The sequence below is a fragment of the Eretmochelys imbricata genome, chromosome 25, assembly GCF_965152235.1.
Source record: "Eretmochelys imbricata isolate rEreImb1 chromosome 25, rEreImb1.hap1, whole genome shotgun sequence".
Taxonomy (NCBI): domain Eukaryota; kingdom Metazoa; phylum Chordata; order Testudines; family Cheloniidae; genus Eretmochelys; species Eretmochelys imbricata.
The window spans coordinates 11,351,101-11,371,921 of NC_135596.1; the positions used below are offsets into that span (position 1 = coordinate 11,351,101).

Sequence of the window (20,821 nt, forward strand, 5' to 3'; positions counted from 1 at the left end):
GCTAGGAGACTCTATACTGAGCCAATGACTTACTGTGTGACAATAGGTAAATAACTCAACTCAGACGGGAAACTGGGTAAAAGGAAAAGGGAAAACAAAAAGATCAGCAAGTTCTCGCAAAAAACAGGTGTTGCTTTAATGCTGAGTTTTCCAGAGGCAAGAGGAAAAATGGAACATAAACATGAGCTGCAAGTTTCCAAGATTACAGTTACTTTGGGCATACAAACAACAGCAGACTTCACATTAATGTAGCAGCTACCCACGCATGTAACACGTGAAACTTTGCTATGCATGGATATGATGACATGCCTGCTGCCCTATGTCCCTCTTCACGCCCCTTTCTTCCCCCTCCCCAAGATCCACCAGATTTAAAAGTATGGGGTGAGTCAGCTGCAGAGCGACTTGCTCAGAGACTTTCAAACATTACATGGAGATTACATTTGCTTGGGGTTTATTTGTCGGCAAAGCATCATGCCTACCTGGGGCCCTGTAGAACTAATGACTTGTGGGCTATGCTGTAGGTTGCTGGTAACTGCAAATATGCTCTTTGTTATTTGGCCCTGTGGCCCAATTCTCTTCCTACAGGATATGAAGGGCCTGATTTTTCATTGCCTTGCACCTTCCAGTGCAGAGTGAGTGTGAAAAACGCTACACCTGGCGCAGGGGAGGTCCATGATTAGGGCTTCTAGATGCGACGGGAATACAAATAATACCACATTGGAAAGAGGACATGGCATGGTCTTGTGGCTAGGGTCTTGGGAATGGGAGTCAGGAGATCTGGGTTCTCTTCCTGGTTTTCTACAGACCTGCAGTGACACCTTGGACAAATCGCTTCACCGTTCCTTGCCTCAGTTTCCCCTTCCACCCCATTGTCTGTAAGCTCTTCCGGGCAGGGACCGTCTTTCACCATGCGTCTGTGCAGCACCTAGTGCAACCTCAGTTTGGGCCTCTCGGTACTACTGTAATAGAAGTAGTTAGTGATACTCTAATAGTTTCATGTCCACTTTGCACTGGTGCAAATGAACGTTCAAGGCAGAGACCAGCAGTGAATCAGGGCCATCATCATCAGTGGGAGTTACTCCTACCCTGCGGCAGGAGAACTGGAGACTGTAGAGGCTGATGGTTGAAAATGTTATGGCTGATGCAGGCAAACGGGTAAAAACCCAACACACGCGCACACAAATACCCCTGTTGTCAATAAGGAGTCGTTGTCAAACACAAAGAACCTTGCAGATAGAGGGGTGACAGACTCACAGCACCACGGATGTACGTACTCTGGTGTAGACAGGCCAGTCAGCTTCCCAGGCATTGCTGACAAGTTTCGGATGCGCCAGCTCCTTCACCCTGGGGGAAGCCACAGAATGTTTGGAGGCAACACTCACTGGCCACATTGGGAAGGATCTGTGTTCAGCAGAAGAGGGAAGGGTGGTGATTTGGTTAGGACCCATGAAGCAACAACACTCTGCGTGTACGCACCACCTTCAAACCCGCGGGATCCTAAAGTGCTCAGCAAACAAGACAGGGCGCCGTTCGCCCAGCTGCTGGACTGCAGCCACCTCTGGCGTAGAGTGAGGTAGCAATTTAACAGCACACAGCAACACTATACATCTCTCTAGGGCTGGAAGGGAAGAAGGATCCTGTATCGGATTGAAGCAACAGGACGAAACTAGGTCAATATCAGGCAAGGACTCTGAGGATCTAACAAACACCCCCTCCCCACCCGCCCCCCGGATCTTTAGCGTTCCAAGCCACAGGTCTATTCTTCATGTGTAGTACCACTCAGCAGTACAATATCCAGTCCATGACTGCTTCATCCAGACCATCTGCCTCTTTTCTGCTGCCACGAGACATTACGCACCCTCCACGCTATGCTGGGGTGTCAGTTCCATACCTCACAAACCTGCGGAATCAGCATTTCCTGCAACACCTAGGTGCTTTCAAGAGGTTGCCCATACAACTGCTGTACCAGGCCAATCCTCCTTAACTTGCAGGATCTGAAAGGCTCACAGGTCAAATGAGTACTGCTGTATGTGCTTCCTCAGGGTAGGTCTATGCTATAAAATTATGTCGACCTAAGTTAGGTCAATGTACAGCCATCGCAGGAATTAAATTGTTTTGACATGTCCACACTATGCTCCTTGTGTTAGCGGTTCATGTCCTCACCAGGAGCGCTTGCAACGATTAACTGTCGGCGTGGGGCATTGTGGGGCAGCTTCTGAAAGGTAGCAACCGTCAGCATAAGCAACACAGTGTCTATGCAGATGCTGTGTTGACCAAAGCACTATGCCTCTCGTGGAGGGGGAGTTATTAAGTCAGCATAGCAGGCGAGTTATATGGGCAGGTAACATTTTAGTGTAGACACTTACAGAGTTGGGGTGGTGTAAGCTGCCTTGCGTTGACCTAAGTCTGTAGTGTAGACCATGGCTTAGTTTCATAAACTCCATGTTGAAGTTCCCATTAGCAACTCAGCCAGAAATGGTCAATCTGACCATTTGAAATAACATTGGGTTACAAATGGAGCCGTTTTTGGGTAGCAAATCATCCGTGAATCACCCCCAATTTCCATGCATCGATCCATATTTGTCAGTTTTTACCCAACAATTCTTTGAAAAAGTTTGGCATGTCTACACTTTGAGCTGCGGGTCTGATCCCCAGCTCAAGGAGACATACCCACGCTAGCTCTGCTTGAGCTCGCCTGCTCAAAACAGAGTGTGGCCGCAGCAGTGCAAGTGGTGGGAGGTGCTAGCTACCCTGAGTCCGTGTCTAGTATCTCAGATGGGTACATACACCTTTCCCACCACTCGTGCTGCCATGGCTACGCTGCTATTTTTAGTGGGCTAGCTCATCAGAGCTAGTGTGGGTATGTCTTCTCAAGCCAGAAATTATGCCTTCCAGCTTGAGGCGTAGTCAGACCCATTTCACTGTCTTGGGTGTTTCCTATGACTATCTGGTATTCCTGTTGGTGACCTCAAATCACCTGGCATTCTTTCTGCTTCCTGGATGGGTAGCTGAGCCTTTGTAAGCAGGGGAATAACAAATAATCCACTTTCCAGTTTGGATTTTCAGACTTGTAAATGTTTCTGCTAAAATTCATGAAACTTTCAAGGTTCGCCATCATCTAGCTATCTGCCAGTCTATGTATTTATACAACCCATAACCACAGCGGCTGCCCAGAGACACAATGAATAATATGGTCTCACAGCAAATCAAACTTGGAACTTTAATTCATGAAAATATTCATGGATCCGAATTTAAAAAACAAAACAAAAACAAAAACAAAAAACCCCCCTATCCAATCGGATCTACGCGTGACACAGAAATCATTCTAGTCAATTTTTCCGCACCTGTTCTCTTCAAATCCTCGGTAGATCTTTTTGGATCGAGAAAGTTCGGCCTGTCGTGGCGTTAAGACTGGGGAGGAAGAAAAGTAAACTGTAAACCATGGAGCTTTTTCTGACAGAGTCCCATCACCTTCGCTGTACAACATCCCATGAAAGACATGAATGCATGTTCTGCTGCCAGACATTCTCTGCCTGGTCCAGCAGGGATTCGGGAGCAAGAGGGAGGAGGTTTATTCAGGACACCAAGGGTCAGCTTTCTGACATAGCTGCAGATGCTCAGTGCTGAGGTCTCTTGGAAAGCTGGCCTCAGCTGTGGAAAGTGAGCACTTGCGAATCTGGCGCTAAGCCCGGGCCATAAATATTAAACAACACGCCCTTCTGCTGACGAAAGAGCAGTCCTGATGGGCTTTGAAAGGGACTTCTCTCTAGTCCTCAGCTGAAAGGATAGCAGCTTGTTGACTGAAGCCCTAGAAGATTGAGGACCAGGTCCTCAAAAGTATTTTTAGGTGCCTAACTCCCACTGATTTCAGGGGAAAGAAAATGACCCCTTAAGCCACGTGATGCAAGCAAACATCTTGAAAGGCGACTTTGAACGTGCCTGCATGACGACACTGGATTGCAGGTTGGGTTCTTGAAGGTGCGGTGCTTGAGTGGGTGTGACATTAGGCAAAAAGAAGCGTGCTTCTCCCTAGCATTAGCCCACTGGATTGATTCTGGCCACTGAACATCCTAACTGTATCTTGGCTGAACAGATGCATCTGAAGTCAACTGCAAAGCTGAGATTAGACTCCAGTGGAAAGCTACACAAAACCAAGTGCCGAAGTCTGTTTCAAAATGCTGGCAAAGGGTGCACCCCTTCGTGAGTAATGCGTGATATGACCCTAGGACACTACACACTCTGAGCAGTATGGGCCCTTGTTTACTCGTCTGGGGCCTGGACTAAGAACAACTTATTTCTGAGGCCAGCAAACATCCTTACACATGGAGCTGACTTTTGGACATGACAGACTCGGACTGGGTACTGACAGAGGGGAAAAGCTCAGTGTCCCATTGCCAGTCCCTGGAGCCATGCATTCCTCCTAGATTTACCATTTAACCCGCTTTTAGATCATACAGACTCTCTGGTTAATGTCTCATCTTGCGGTAGAATGGTCATCTTACCCGGGACTGTGAATCTGTGAGTCTTCGAAGGCAATTTATCTGTCCAGTATACTGAAATCCTGCAACAACCACCGAACACCTAGTCAGTTTATTGGCAGTGAACATGAAGTGTTATCCCCATTCTTCAGACCTTCTGAACCCAGGGGCATGCAGAAGTGAGGGCAAGCGGGGGCACCCCAATAATTGTTGGGCGCACAGAGCTCCTCCGGCCCCAGGGCTGCAGTGGTGAGGGTGGGGGAGAGCCAGCTCCTGCCTGGCCAGGGAAGGAAGAGTCGGGGGGGGGGCCCTGCTGGGGCTGGGAGGAAAGAGCAAGCGTCTGCTGGGGGGTTGGGGAAGAGCAATCTCCTCCCAGGGCAGGGGGGCACCCCCCCCAAAAGGAATCAAAGTAAAATGTCTGCGCGTGCCCCTGTCTCAGTCCAAGCTTCATCTAGGCCCTAATCCCATTCCCAGTGAAGTCATTGGCAAAGTTCCCATAGGTTTTAATGGGATCCTGCCTGAGCCGCTGGGTACGTACTTGGGTGGCGAGCCTAAGATACAGCAGCCACACCATTATTTTTAGGAGATATCTCGAGCAGAGCTCGAGCAGGTATGTCCGCCCCTGCTGCGAATGACACCTCCCAGCTGCTATGTACGCCTACACGGACAATAATTCATCGGACTTACATGGGCACTTTTCCTCTCTACATCTCAAAGCACTTTACAAAGTTAACCCCATTTTGCAGTGGGGGAACTGCAGGTCTGTCTATACTATAGTTAGCTCAGGTATTGGCCCTAACACCCCTTCTGTCCACACAACTACACCGGGGTAGCTGGCCCAGCTGGGGGTTCGGCTAGAGTCCAGATGTGTCTTCTACTTGGGCTGGTGAACCCACCCAGGTTGCAGTGAGGACGTGGGCTAGTGCACCACTCCAGTGCTGATAAGTCCTCCAGTGCCTTCCCATAATTCCCCTTGTGTGCCCAGAAGGACTGACAAGTTCTCCCACAATTCACTGGGATTCACAGAGCGGCTCAGCTGACTGCAGCAGAGAAAACCATGGGACAAGTCCCCAGAAATCCTAGCGACCCTGCCGGGGAGCGCAGAGCCAGTAACTCAGGTCAGGCTTTGCCGTGTGGCTGCTCCCACCTGGGCACGGATACCCTGAAGCACAGGAGACAAAAAGACTTACGTGTGGAAGAGCCAGGGATAGTACCCAGGGCTCCCGATTTCCCGGTTTTGTGACCCAGCCACCAGCCCACACTGCTAATCTAACCACTGTCAGACCAGGGTGGTTTACCTGCAGAGAGACAGTCCTTCTGCGACAGTAGCCGGAGAAGGCAATAAGTCAGTCGCTGAAGGATGGTCTTCTAGTTAAGGGACTGGCCTGGGACTCAGGAGCTCTGGGCTCTGTCACTGACTCTCGGGGTGACCTTCTTCTCTGTGCCCCGGGATGCTTTTCCCTCCCACACCGCACAGCAGACAGTGGCTTTCTTTTTTTTTAGCAGCTTTGGGCTCTTTGCACCCACATCAGACCGCACCCTAGCAAACCCATTGAGTTGTTGTGTAAACTCTCTGTGCTGCTGAGGACAAGCTCTGTAGCTAGGACACTCGGAATCTTTAAAGGGTACCGAGGTGTCCGGATGCCTGGGTTCTATTCCCAGCTCTGCCATTGACGTGTTATGTAGCCTAGGGGAAGTCACTTCACTCCTCCGTGCCATGGTCTCCCCATCAATAAAATGAGGTTAGTTAATAATCCTTACCTACCTTAAGCAACTATGTAAGTGCCAAGCATTATTATTTAGTACAAAGAGTAACAGACATGTAGAATATGCTGGTAACGGAAGCAGGGTGTATATGAATCCCAGAGTTGCCTAAAACCATATTTTGATCTCACCCACACCAGACTGACTCCAGAGTCATTCCACTGCAGTCAAAGGAGTGACTCCAGATTTACACTGGTGTACAGGAGAGCAGAATACGATCCCTCAGTTTTGTTTCTGGAGAAAGGAGGAAGACACAGGGCTGAGATCACCCTTATGGTTAGGAACAGGGCATAGTTGCACTCGCCTGTTGCAGATGATCTGGTGATTGACTTTCGGCCGGGCGAGGGAACTGATGCGTCTCTCCCTGGTGCTGTCCCATGCCTGGGCATGAGTTACCATAGCAATCGGCTTCTCGGGAAATGCTCCAGAGCTTAGTTCCCTTCCAGAAGATGTGAGATGCTTTCAGGTGCCAGCTTCGTGTTACCGCATACCTGAGGGGATGATAAAGATGCTTTTGAATCAAAGACAACCACTTTGTGACTAACACACCTGAGGGGTTTGCATGGGGATCGACAGGCTCTCAGGGCAAAAGGCATTCTGTTACCTTGAATCACCGTAAGTAGCCCCACAGAGTAATGTGCTGTGCAGCGAGAGGGTGACAGAATCAATAATAATAATAAATATATTTTATTATAGGTGTGTACAGGTCCTAGCACAATACAGCCTTGATCCATGACAGGACTCTCTAAGTCAGGGGTGGGTAAACTACGGCCCAGGGGCTGCATCCAGCCCTCCAGATGTTTTAATCCAGCCCTCAAGCTCCCGCCGGGGAGTGAAGTCCAGGGCTTGCCCCGCTCTGGCACTCCAACTGGGGAGTGGGGTTGGGGGCTTGCCCCACTCCGCGCGGCTCCCAGAAGCAGTGGCATGTCCCCCCTCTGGCTCCTACACATAGGGGCAGCCAAGGGGCTCCACATGCTGCCCCCACAGTTCCCATTGGCTGGGAACTGCAGCCAATGGAAGCTGTAGGGGCAGCACCTGCAGACAGGGCAGTGCGCAGAGCTGCCTGGTCATGCCTCCACGTAGGAGTCAGAGGGGGGACATGCCGCTGCTTCCGGGAGCTGCTTGAGGTAAGTGCCACCTGGAGCCTGCACCCCTGACCCCTTCCTGCACCCCAACCCCTTGCCCCAGCCCTGATCCCCCTCCTGCCCTCTGAACTCCTCGATCCCAGCCTGGAGCACCCACCTGCATTCCCAACTCCTCATCCCCAACCCCACTCCAGAGCCCGCACCCCCGGCCAGAGCCCTCCCCCTCTGCACCCCAACCCCCTGCCCCAGCCTGGAGCCACCTCCCACACCCTGAACTCCTCATTTCTGGCCCCACCCCAGGGCCCGCACCCCCAGCCAGAGCCCTCACCCACTCCCGCACCCCATCCCCCAATTTCATGAGCATTCATGGCCCACCATACAATTTCCATACCCAGATGTGGCCCTCAGGCCAAAAAGTTTACCCACCCCTACTCTAAGTGCTTCAGCTCTGAAATAAATATACATTACATATATCACATAATTTTATATATTACAATATATAACGGTATTTATGTCAGATTCCAAGGCCATAAGGGAACCACCATAATAATAATCTAGTCTGTCCTCCTGCATAACACAGGCCAGAGAACTTTCTGAAAATAATTCCTAGGGCAGAGCATTTAGACAAATAGCCACTTGTTATATTATTATTAAATGTACTGTCTATTGTTGTGTTATATGTGTTTGTGCAGCCCCTAGCGCAATGGAGCCCCCAGTAGCTAGTGACGATCTCTAGGGGTCACTGCAAGACAAGGCGGATGATTATGATGATCAAACAGTCCTTCGCTGACTGCAGCTTTCGCTGAAATCAATAGCGATTTTTCATGTTTAAAGACCACAGAATGCGGCCCATTATTTGTTAATCTTCAGAGTCGATGCTGTAATTACCCAGCCCCTGTCCTACGGCTGACATTTTCCTATCAGACTAATACGGATTAAAAGGGCTAAAATACACAAGATTAAAACCACAATTACAGTCTTAGAGGGAAAAAGAAAAGGAGGACTTGTGGCACCTTAGAGACTAACCAATTTATTTGAGCATAAGCTTTCGTGAGCTACAACTCACTTCATGGGATGCATTCAGTGGAAAATACAGTGGGGAGATTTTATATACACAGAGAACATGAAACAATGGGTGTTATCATACACACTGTAAGGAGAGTGATCACTTAAGGTGAGCTATTACCAGCAGGAGAGCAGGGAGGAGGGGGGGAAACCATTTGTCGTGATAATCAAGGTGGGCCATTTCCAGCAGTTGACAAGAACGTCTGAGGAACAGTGGGGGGGAATAAACAAGGGGAAATAGTTTTACTTTTGTAATGACCCATCCACTCCCAGTCTCTATTCAAGCCTAAGTTAATTGTATCCAGTTTGCAAATTAATTCCAATTCAGCAGTCTCTCGGTGGAGTCTGTTTTTGAAGTTTTTTTGTTGAAGTATTGCTACTTTTAGGTCTGTAATCGAGTGACGAGAGAGATTGAAGTGTTCTCCGACTGGTTTTTGAATGTTATAATTCTTGACGTCTGATTTGTGTCCATTTATTCTTTTTGCGAATGCAGACTAACACGGCTGCTACTCTGAAACCAGTCTTAGAGGGTTTGTCGGTAACACATGATTATGTCAATTTCAGGCCGCTCAAGCTGTAACAGTTTCAGTGAGGGCATCTTTTGCCTGCGAACCATCAGAGGGGAAGCGTTGAAATGCTGCCCTAAAATCAGTCCCATTGCCTGGGAGGCTGCTTGCTATGCTAACCATCAGGAGAACTTGAAGAGCAGGGGTGAGATCCTGGCCCCATTGAAGTTAATGGCAAAACTCCTACTGATTTCACTGGGACCCGGGTTTCACCCCAGGTGTCTAGAGTCTTCCCCAACTGTCTCCCCATCCCTGGGGGTGAGTGGATGCATCTCCTCCCTCTGGAGTCCCCAAAGATCCTTGCTCCAATCTACAGGATTGTTTACTATCCCTCACCCCTTGCTCTGACTCCTTCCCCCACCCTGTCTGCCCACTTTCCCTTCCATTGGTCCCGGATGCTGCTCCCACCACATACCTGGCCTAGGTCCCCACATGGCATTCCTCCTCCATGGAACACACAGTGATGCAGACAGGCGGTTGCCATGGGGAGGGGGATTGCACCTTCTGTTCCCAGGGGAACCCCCGGCTGAGGGAGGATCCCTCAGTGTGGCCCCAGTGTCAGAGACTTGGGAGCCCTAGTTTTCAAGTCCTGGTTCTGCCACTGTCCTCCTACAAAACCTTGGGTAAGTCACTTAGGCTCTCTGTGCCTCTGTTTTCCCTCCCACCCTTTGTCCATTTAGGTTGGGAGCTCTTACTCTGTCTGTGCAGCACCCAGCACAATAGGGCCCCATCGTGCTAAGCATTGGCTCTGCCCACCTTAGGGAAAGGCCATCTCTGCCCCAACGAGCCTACAGGCCAAGTAACGCTGCTATAGGACAAACAGGCCGGAGCGGAAACCCAGAGGTGTAGGATCAGCCCGTGGAAAGGAGCTGATGAGCCCAGTGGTCCAAGTACCTCAGCAGTTTGTAAACTTCCCTTGGATCGCTGCCCCTGGGATGGATCGGCTCACGGAGCTGTTCCTTCCCCTGGTGCTGAAATCCCTCCCCATACATGAAGCCGGAGGTGTAAGCAACCCCTCCGGATGCTGCAGGATCGTGTGCTGCTTCCCAGTGATACAGCAGCTGGTCTCTGTGCTCAGGCCTCCCCCTCCCCTTTGTCCTATGTCAGTAAATAGCCCCCGCCCCCATGGTGAGAGTCACTCCCCCAGAGAACGAGTCCGCAACAGGCTCGGACTCACTGCGGCTCTGTCTGCACTACCAGGTGCTGCAGCTCCGCTGCTGTGGTGGGGTGCTGGGTGTCACCCCAGAAGGGTTTTTTCTGTCGCCGTTGTTAATCCACCTCCCCGAAAGGCGAACGGATGAGTCCTCCCACTGACCTAGCGCGGTCTACAACGGGGCTCCCATCAGCTTACCGACAGCTCTTGGGGGGGGGGGGTGAATTTCTCACACCCTGAGCAACACTGCTAGGTACACCTATGTTTTAGGGTGGGCCAGGCCTGACACTTTGTGGGGAGATGAGCTTGTGAGGGAGGATCGCTTTCCTCCCAGCTGGGCCAAGCAGACAGGACTGGAGCCATGTCCTCAACAGTCAGGGTCCATTAAGGATGAAGGGGGAGGTCGCAGTGGTTCAAGCATCCTGTGGACTCCTGCTCTCCCTGGCAGTCAATGGAGGGGTGTCTTGCTGTTCTGTGTTTGGAGAGCCCCTCGCACACTTGGGTCTTGCTCCATGACGAGGGCTCTGCAATACACACAACGATAGCCACAAACATCTGTCCATGCTCGAAATACACACAGGGTGCTCTATTTTCCGTAAATCCCACCTTACCCATCCGTCAGACACCCCACCCCCCGCACGCTGCTCTCAGCTGCCCGGCCTAGCAGCATGCGTTTTCATTGGTGGCCCACAAGACAGAGCCCTGGCCAGGCCCTCAGGAGACCTGGGTTCTGATCCTGGCTCTGTCACTGGTCTGTGAATCAAATAGCTTCTTTTCCATACAGTGAGCTAGATCTGGGGTCCCTGGAGATACTGGGTCAAAGAACAAAGGACCAAACCCCAATTAGCTAATCAGTCGGTAGGTGAGTGATCTACCAGGCACAGGCTCTGGGTGAGAGTCACCAGGTCCAATTCGCCTCTCACCAGGGTTTAACTCCACTGACCCCCATTTCCAATGGGCAATTCAGAGCAGAATCAGCTTCCTCCCCATCACCAACCCAAATTCCCTTGAGGATATGGAGCCAAATGTTGGGGGTGCACAGAGTGTCAACCTGCACCAAGCTTGGACCTGCTGGGCCTCTCCGCTCACTGTCCAGCTGGGGAGGGATGCAGCTGGCGTGTGCTCAGATAGACAGGCTGTGGCCCATGGATCGAGGAGGCTGGTGGTAGTAGGGACGTGCCTGGGGACTGGAGAGCACACTTCACTTCCTCTCGCTGTTTATTAGTTTTCAATCCTCAACGTGAATGTGAAGAATCGGGATTTGAAATGAATGTCAGCCAGGGAGTACCAGAGAAGGAGTACCTCAGTCTAGATCTGCAGCGCCCCTGCCCCTCTGCTATTCCAGCTCTGGGCTTGCATGCAACTCGGCCAACACACGTCTAGCATGGCCAATCAATGCCCCTCCATACTGACACATTGCTTTTCCAGCCCTATGCCTTTCCTGGGAAGGCAGTCAAAGCTCACACTGAATCATGTCCGACGCAATCCAGCAGCCACCGGGGCTACGCTGAGCCTGGCAAGACCTCATGGCACTGGTGGCTAGAGATGGTTCTGAACTAAAGCCACGCATCTGAACAGCCTAGCCCCTGGAAGCTCAGATCCATGTCACACATCAACCCAAACCTCCATGCAGAAAAGGTCATCTTCACCAGGCAGATCCCCTTCCATCACGCCAGGAGACGCACCATTGCAGGACGACCTTAGCAAAGTCCTTCCTTGTCTTCCTCCCAAACTTTGCCAACCTCCCCCCCTCCTCTCTGAATGACTCACTGGAGCCAAGGGCTAATAATGAAATTGATTTAATATTCAGAGGTTGATCTGTAACAAGCAACGGACATTCTCCCCGCCCTCCTCCATCTCCCCCCACCACCCAGCACAGACCAGGTAATTAAGAGCAGGCTGGGATTCGTGCCCGCTTGGGTGATGGATGCATATGCTAATGAGCAGAGAGAGGACACTAGCAATTTTCTCCTGTACTTTAAGGCTCTGTGTCCGTCCCCCACCACCCCAATCCACTTCTTGCTTTGCCTAATTCCAATAAAGGCAGGAGGGGCTGAGGCGTGGTTTTAATTTGCAAGGCAAAGAGAGCGCCCCATTATTTATTTATATTAATCACCATGACCGGCCTGACGGTGCCTTTAATCAAAGGGGAGAGACGCCCTTCAAGGCTCTAATTTGGACTCTTTCCATCACCCCAGGGGGCTGGAAAAAGCAAAAGCAGAGACAAAAGACCCACTTGTCACTTCCCCCACCTTTGCTTTGTCCTGGATCATCCATGGTAAATTCTAGGGGAAGGGCTAGGATCACCCCAGCTCTGTCCCCTGCACCCCTAAAGTTCAGGGCATGATCTGGATTCTGTTCCATTGCAATCAGGTCACCCGCATGGGCGTCATCAGCTAGTTACCAGCGACACCCCCAAATGGACCAGCGACACCCCAAAATGGACCATGTCAGCCACCCACCCTCTCTTCTGCGCTGGGACCCAGGCTTTAGATTCTGTTGTCCAGTCCACGACTGCAGGATCCAGGGCAGGATTTAGGGAGCCCCTGTAAGCCAGCAGCCAGAGAGAGCCCCAGGGTCTGTCTCCATCCAGCAGCCTCTGTAAAGAATCCCCTTTATATTCACTACAGCCTTCTCCTGCCTTGTCTCTGCTGCAAGATAAGCCACATTACCAAGCAGGGGAAAGACGGAGGGGAAAGAGACAGCTAAAACAGGAAGACTGAATCAGAACAAAAAGCTGGCCTGCTTCAAAGCCAAGAGGCTCAGGCCCACGGACTAGCATGGGCCCGACCAGACTTGCCAAACAGTTCAGTTCCCAGTTAGGCACCTCAGCGAAACAGGTGGATTTCCAGGAGTGCTCAGCATTGCTGGCAGTGGGAGCTGCTGGGTATTGGTCACTGTTGAAATTCAGGCCACTTTACCTACCTCCCAGCCACACGGTAAAGGACCCATTGGGATGGATTTAGGCTGGTTTTATGTTGGATCTGGGTCCTGTCTGCAGCCATGGCTGTCATGTCAGGATTGTGCCAACGGCTTCATCTGGGCACAGATGCATCCCTCTCGTTGTATTTTATGGTTCTCTCTCTATTTCTTCCCTAGGCCCATAAAATGGGGCTCCACATCTGTCTCCTCTGGGGGAGTTCCTGGTTCGGGGGGTGGGGGAGGCAGTTGTTCATACACCATGGCGATGGGTGCAGTGGGGAACCAACTCTGAACCAGCGGAGGTGAAGGGAGCTTGGACTGTGTGGTAGCTTACAGTCAAGGTTGTGGTCTTCCTCTGGAGCAGTGTCACTGTGGCCACCGAAAACGACCTCAGGGGCGTGAGGCACTGTTCAAGAGCGCCTCGGTGGCTGGGAATCGACGGCACTGCATTGACATCAGCGGGACCGCCTGGCACCAGCAGGAGAGCTGGCCCAAGGCTGGCAGCAAGAGGAGTCAAAGCGCTGGGCCGGGGGTTTCTAGAACAGAGCGCAAGGAGTAAGGCTGGCGGTGCAGCGGGGGGAAGGGGAGTGACGTTTGTGCCGCGTGAAGGGTAATTTTCCTAAGAGGGAGGCAGCTCGTGGCGTCTCCTTAATGAAGGGGCGGGCGGCCTGTCAGGGAATTAACCTAACAGATGGGGGCCGAGTGGGTATAAAGGGGGGCTGGCCCCCCATGGACTCTCAGGGAGCGAGACTGTACAGAGACGGGAGAAGATCAGGGAATGAGACAGGAGAAAGAGCCAGGCTGAGCCAGAGAAAGTGAAGGGCAAAGCCGAAGAGAGGGAAGGAAGAGGCCAAAGGCAGGAGAAGCAGAGAGGGCTGAGGAAAAGAGAGAGAAGGGAAGAGGGGATGGAGGCAGGAGAGGAAGAAGCCTAGAGGAGAGGGCAGGGAGCCAGCCTCATGGAAGGGGGGCCAGAGCGAGCCCACTTCTCTGGGAAGGAGGAGCAGAGGGCAGGACAGAGGGTCTGTGTGCCCGGCCGTGGGGAAGGCTCCCAGGGTAAGTAACCCTGATAATGACCATGGGGAGGGATTGTGTGGCTGGGAATCGGCTCCGTACGGCACAGAGGTGGTTGCGTTCTGGCCTCCGGTCCCCCAAGCCACAGGGAGGAAACACCCCGCTTTTAAGCAGCAGCTGGGAGAGCAGACAGGGGCCGGGTCTGATCCCACCCTTACCCCACAGCAAGGGGTCACAGGGCAGGTGCAGCCCAGAGCCAGTTTCCCCCTGCTGTTGAAACTCAGCCCCGCTAGGCAGGGGAAAGCAGCTCCACCTCCAAGACCCCCAGAGCATCACCAAGGGGCCAGGCAGCGCCAGGCATAGGTGACGGGGAAGCCTGTCCACTAGGAACGGCGATGAGGCCCAGCAAACTCATGCCACAGCACCCCCAACTGGTCACGATTCCCAGTGACGGCCAAGCTGTGGTGGGATTCGGCCAGCAGCTTCTTCCCAAACCTGTTCATAAAGAGCCGTGAATCCATCTTCTTCCAGAGGGAGACAGCTGGGGCGGCCGTTCGGGGGCTCCTCTCGCCGCTTGGCCCGATCCCCCCTGGTCCTGCCTTGTGGAGAGGCAGGAGGGTCTCGTGGTTAAGGATAAAGAGAGGCGACCAGATGCGGCCATAGAGGGGCCCTCTCTCGGTCTGCGTCCGTGCAGCGCCGAGCGCAAGGCGGCCCTGCTCTCTGCTGGACCCGCCGGCGCCCCGGTTCTGGTGGGGCGTGGCTGCTGAGTCCGGGCTCCGGTGCCGTTCTCTCTAGGTGCCAGGCCGGCGTGCGCTGGCTGCGGGGGGAAGATCAGAGGCCCCTTCCTGCTCCGCGTGGCGCCCGACACAGAGTGGCACGTGGGCTGCCTCCGCTGCAGCTGCTGCCGGCTCAGCCTGGCCCACAGCCCCACCTGCTTCCTGCGCGACGGCAGCGTTTACTGCCGAGCCGACTACCTCAGGTAAGGCCCCGCCTCGCGGTGGGGTCTGAGCCCGGGGCCTCCTGCTCCGGCCCAGGGACTCCGCCCCGCGGCCGGCTCCTTTTAACCTCTCCGTGGAGCAGCCACTAGGGGGCGACAAAGCCCCACGTCGACCCACCGACCGGTGCATGCTGGGCAGCGGCTGGCTGAGCGGCCCGAGGGCCGCGTCTCTGCCCCAACCCCACTGGGGCCGGCCGCAGGGGCGAGAGAGGAGCTCAGTGCGCGTGGCGGCGGCTGCCGCCCATGGCGCCCCCTGTTGGTGGTTCCCACGCTGCAGCACTGAGCGATCACGGCTGGCGGGCGTCCGACATCGATTAGGCGGCCGAGAACCGGCCAACTCGTTGCACCTGGGCCAGCGCCTTCCCACGCTGGTTTGCAACAGGAACAAAACCAAACCAAAAAAAAAACCCCACTCACCTTGCACGGGTGCTGCAGGATGGTCAGAGGCTGGGTGACCACCGGCCTGGGGCTCCTCTCGAAGCCAGCCTGCGTGAGGCCCATGGGATGTGGGCAGGACCCAGAAAGGGCTGGTCTAAATCGCCCTGGCTCTACAGCTATCAAGGGAACAAGGCCCATTTACCCCGGCTAAGCAGCTGGATTTTTGCCCCTTGTCCAGCTGGAGTTGCTGTAATGGGCTCCCTCCCCACCCCATGCCCATCCGTGCCAGGCTTGGGTAAGGGGCTCCCCCAGCCATGCCCATCCATGCCAGGCTTGCTCTAGTGAGATCCCTCCTCCTATACACCCCATGCCCATCTGTCTGAGCATCCCCTTTTCTCTGCCCCCCCCCTCCCCTACAGGCTGTTCTCCATGAGATGCGCCCACTGCCGGGAGACCTTGCTGCCCTCTGACCTGGTGTTGCGGGCACGAGGGGCTGTATACCACCAGGCCTGCTTCCGCTGCTCCCACTGCCAACGCCGGCTGCTGCCCGGCGAGCAGTTCGCTCTGTGGCAGGATGGGTTGTACTGCTCCATGCACCAGTGGCCTGGGCAGGAAGGGGCGGGGCCGGAGAGGCCAGTATCAGCATGGACCAAGGGGCACCGGTCAGGTAAGCTCTGGGCCGGGTCGCTTGCACGGAAGGGGGCTCCCTATGGGGAGCACGAGAAGCAGCCTTGGTACAACCCCATGCTGAGCTACCCAGGCAGAGCCTGGCTGCTCCTGGGGAGCCCCAGGCCAAACCCATTTAAGGGCAAGGCAGGGGGGTTGCCTCACTGGACATCCCCCCATGGTGCAAGCACCGTCTGCACACACTGCCGCGGGGGCGGGGGAACCATGCGACCAGGAGGGTATTTCACGCAGGAGCTGGCCAACAGCTTCCAATCTCTGCCATCCCGATTTGAACTAGCCCCTGAGAGGGAAGGAAGAGCCCACTCCCAGTCCCCTGGCCCACGCCGAGTTCCAGTGCGCCAACGTGCCCCACTGCCTGGTGTTTCGCCGAGCCCATCCTGCTGGGGTCTAACATCCTGCCTCTTTCCCTGCCCCCAGCGATGGGCTCGAGCGTCCCCGGGGCCCAGGGCGGCTCAGGGAAGCTGGCCCGCGTCCGCACCGTCCTGAACGAGCAGCAGCTCCAGGCCCTGAGCGCCTGCTATGCGGCCAACCCTCGCCCCGACGCCGGGCTGAAGGAGCAGCTGGTGCGGCTGACCGGCCTCAGCTCCCGCGTCATCCGGGTCTGGTTCCAGAACAAGCGCTGCAAGGACAAGAAGCGGAACCTCATGAGCCAGCGGCAGCTGCCACCCCTGGTAAGAGGGACGTGCAGTCCGTCCCGGGACGGTACAACCCAGGCCAGGGAGGCCCAGAGGCAGTAGAGACTGGAGAACAGAGAGACCCACAGGGTCTGTCTGTGTCCAGGAGCCTTGACAGAAAATCCCCTTTATAGACACCGCAGCCCCAATCCGGTCTCTTCTCTGCCACAGGGATGCTGCAGGAGAAGCTCGGCGCCATCCCCATTAGGAACACAGCAGCATCTGGTTCACTACTGAGTGTGAAATCGTCACTACTTACACTAGTGACATGAGCCCCGCAGGATGGCTTCTCCATTCAAGGTCCCTTTGCGGGGTCGCAGCCAGGCGTGGTGGGGTTTGGAGTGTAAATCCTGTAAGAGAAGGTGTAAATTGGGTGGGGACCCCAGGGAATCGGAGGTTTGCAAACCTCACAGGCTATTGTGTGGGTTCCAGGTCATGGAACTTTTTACCTGGGATTTATGCCCAGGGAAGGGGGATTCAAAGGAAAACTCCTGCAATGTTTGAGCTGTTCTCTGTGTAGTAACCCTCCACCTTTATATAGTGCTTTTTATCCCTAGAGCTCAGAGGCCTTCCCACAAGTGGGAGACCCCATTTTACAGGGGAGGATACAGGGTACATTTTACAGATCAGGGTAGGAAACTTGCCTAAGGCCTAGTGGCAGAGCCAGAAATAGAACCCAGGAGTCCTGGCTTCCAGTCCAGTTCTCCCATCCACAGGCTATTCTGCCCCCCAAGTTGGCCCTGTCCTGCCCAGCCCAGCCCAATCAGAACTGGTTCTTGTATTAAAGCCCCATCCAAGCTTGAACCAATTTGCCCTCAGTGCGATGCCCCAGGGGCATTCTGGAGGGGAGCTTGGTCTCACCCCCCACCCCCCTCAGCCAGTGAGAGCCAAGCACTGAGGCGCTTGTGTGGAGACAAGTCAGCTGGGCTGAGCCCCGCCAACTCATTTCATAGATGGTCACATCACCCAGCCTTCCTCTCTCTGGTCTCGCCCCAGAGCCTGCAGGGTGCCGTGGGGACCCGGATGGTGGCCGCCAGCCCGCAGCCCCAGGACGAGGCGTATGCGTGGAGCCCGGTGGAGGTTCAGAGGGGCAGGTCCTTGTGGCAGCTGGTGAGCTGCACCGAGGAGGCAGGTTTCTCCCAGCTGCTGCGGCTGATGGACCCCGAGCAGCACAGCTGGGTGGGCTCCGTTCTCCGCTAGATTCCTGAGTCAAAGTCCAGCGGAGTCAATGGAAGGGGATCCACTCCAGGGACTTCTGTGAGCTTTGGGTCAGGCCCCATCTACACAGTGTGGCTTGAGGGGTAATTCACACACCCACCCCTGGCACGCCACATCCACTGGTCACAGTGAGTTATAGAGACAAACCCCCCCACCCCCGCCCGCTCCAGGCCCGGTTGGGTCCAACTCCACAGACCTCGTGGGATTGCACCTGCGTGCACCACACCTGAGCTTGCTCCTCGAGGATGCTGGCCTCCCTCCCTGGCCAATACCTGCAGCCTCCTCATCCCCCGCTCTGCTTCCCCCCACCCCCTCTTTCCAGAGGTGAGGCCAGACCCCCCCAGCAGAGCCCACCAGGGGCAGGGAAACTTGGCTGCAGTCCAGGGAGATCCTGCCCATTTACACCAGCTGAGGATCTGGCCTGGGATGGCCCTGCAGGTGCCCACCTGCTCAGGTTCTTTGCAATCATTGACTCCCTGGTCCGTACAGCACAGCCACTCCCAGGGCTAGATCCCTTCTCTAGCATCTTTCCTTCTCTCCCCCATTGCCCAGCCTCTGCCTTATTTATCTCAGAGGCATGATAGGGTCACATGACCCCTTTTCCTCACCTAGGCAGGTGTCAAAGGTGGGGCTGATACCCATCTCTCCTTAAAGGGCCAGCTCCCTTGTCTCCCTGCCCCACCAGAGCCGCGAACCCTCCCTGCCTCTCTCTGGCTGTTGTATGTGCCTCTCGAGAGGCGGGTGGGATGAAGGACCCTGTACGAAACCCAGCTGGACCGTTCTGTGCTCAGGCTTTGGGAGACTTTGGGCAAATCACAGCCAAGTGGGGGATGCGGGTGGGGGGCAGTTTGCAGCGTCAACATAGATATTTGGGGCTGAGGGGGGTGTGGTTGTCTGGGGGGTAGCAGGGATTTGTGGGGGGGAGGGGAGGTAAGGAGGGGAAATGTCGAACCGCCTACCCCTCAAAGAAATCTTAAAGCCCGGCCTGATCGCACGGCCTACACCAACACCCTGCTGTGTGGCCGGCCGCACGTTAGCGGATGTGACGGGCGTGCTCTGCCTCTGGCTAGGTGTGCACAAAACAGGTGACATGGGCAGCGCTAGGAACATGCCCCCTTGTTCTGCGTTTGGTAGCACCAATAAAATTTCTTGTGTCCTGCAAATGGGTTCCCTCTGCATCGCTCAGTACGCCATCCTTGGCGTGTTAACGCACCCCCTCCCTCTCCCCCTGCTCCAAGGCCCTGTTAGTGACACGGACAGTACTAACCTCCTCCTCTAGCTCGTAATCCTCTGGCAATCCTCGCAACGCCAGGCTCAGGAGAAAGATGATCCTCCCAAACCCGGGCTCCCTCTCGCCAGCGCAGGCTTGAATAACGCTGGAGGCCAAGCGTAATCCCGCCAAGCATCCGCTAGGTGTCAACCCACTCAGTCGCATGGCAAATGTAGCCACGCTGCGGATTTGGGGCCGGAGGCAATTTGCTTGGAAAGCTGGTTTGGGAGAGTTTAGTCATTCAGCCATGGAAGGGTAGCCCGGCTTGGAAGGGCTGCCAGGGAGGGTCCCGCAGGGTTTGCAGCATGGACTCAGAATAGTCAGAGCTCAGACATCACCGAGTGAGACAAGGGGGCGGGGAGGAGGAAAAAAGGCAGGCGCTCAGCTTTTCACCCCATCGGAAAAGCCTCTTTAGACGACCAGCTCTGTGGAGCAGGGACTGTCTTTGTGTTATGCGTACAGCGCCTTGCACAATGCTGTTCTATCCGGGTTCTTCTACCGCACCCATCCCCGGACGATCGGAGCGCCTTCCAGTCACACATTAAGCAATGTGGCCCGCTTCTGTCACGTGTGGTTTGTTCTTTCTCTCGTCCCCTAGCACAATGAAGCCCTGATCCTTGACCGGGGCTGCGAGGCACTACAGAGATAATAATTAATTAGTAGGCGCCTCAGAGAGAGGAATCTCGACGGGATTTGCGTGTCCCACTCCCTTAACCGCTTTTGGAAAGCCCAGCCCTATATTACTATTCCAGCCCCTCCCACCCGCCACCCTTGTTACTGTGGTGCAGCAGCTGGCCTCCTCCCCGGAGGTGGTGATGCCCACGCAGACGGGGCGCAATGGAATAAGCCGTTTGATTCTAGACCCCAGTTGTTATCACATCACCGCGTTGGGTTCAGCTTTCAGTGCCACTGAGCTCCCAGCTCAGGGACCGGGTACCAGGAATCAGTAACTCGCGTCGGCATCTGTCATGTAGCCAGCAACCTCTGTGCCTGCCAGGGCCCATCTTTACAAGCTCAGCCTCGAAAAGGAAGAATCTAACTTTGCCACTAGGGGGCAGCACAACTCCAACAAAAACCCGCCCCCCCAAATAAGCTCTATTGGAAAGGAAACTTTCTTTCATGCAAAAAGATGAGGCCGTGGGTCCACCAAAGCTGCAATGAGCCTGTAATCTCCCCCCTTGCTGGGAATGTTGGGGGGAAGGGGTATCCCCAGACCCTGCTTCCCGCGATGCAGTTTAATCTGGGCACTGGTCGACGTAGGAAGGAGTTAAAATGGAACGAGCTTGGGAGGGGGAAGTGTCATTAAGCCTGGTACCTGTCACTGCAGGTCTCTTATGGGATGACAGAACATTGCATCATTCTGTATAGATGGGATGCAGTAAGGGGAAGAGGATTCGGCCTGTCATTGATCTATCCATCCATCCATCCATCCGTCCGTCCCCCCACACCCACCGTGGTGTTAGCTAAGAGCTGAGAGACACGAGGAGAAATATACATGAAAAGAATTCAGTTCCCAAGCAGCAGGCCCATAGCCTGCCAAGCCACAGTGCGTG

The 20,821-nt window shown here is 54.5% G+C and overlaps 1 protein-coding gene across 1 annotated transcript; it reads left to right on the forward strand.

Annotated features, from left to right (window-relative positions):
• The first annotated feature begins 13,989 nt into the window (after positions 1 to 13,989).
• LOC144257499 (insulin gene enhancer protein ISL-2-like) lies at positions 13,990 to 17,980 on the forward strand. Its single transcript, XM_077805472.1, has 5 exons — positions 13,990 to 14,086; positions 14,840 to 15,023; positions 15,839 to 16,086; positions 16,524 to 16,777; positions 17,777 to 17,980. The coding sequence occupies exons 1-5, from the start codon at positions 13,990 to 13,992 to the stop codon at positions 17,978 to 17,980; spliced, it is 987 nt and encodes a 328-aa protein (XP_077661598.1).
• The last annotated feature ends 2,841 nt before the right edge of the window (positions 17,981 to 20,821 follow it).

Coding starts and splice junctions, on each gene's coding strand:
- LOC144257499 (XM_077805472.1), top strand. CDS start 13,990: ATGGAAGGGGGGCCAGAGCGAGCCCACTTCTCTGGGAAGGAGGAGCAG. Junction 14,087..14,839: donor CCGTGGGGAAGGCTCCCAGG/GTAAGTAACCCT, acceptor CGTTCTCTCTAG/GTGCCAGGCCGGCGTGCGCT. Junction 15,024..15,838: donor TGCCGAGCCGACTACCTCAG/GTAAGGCCCCGC, acceptor CCTCCCCTACAG/GCTGTTCTCCATGAGATGCG.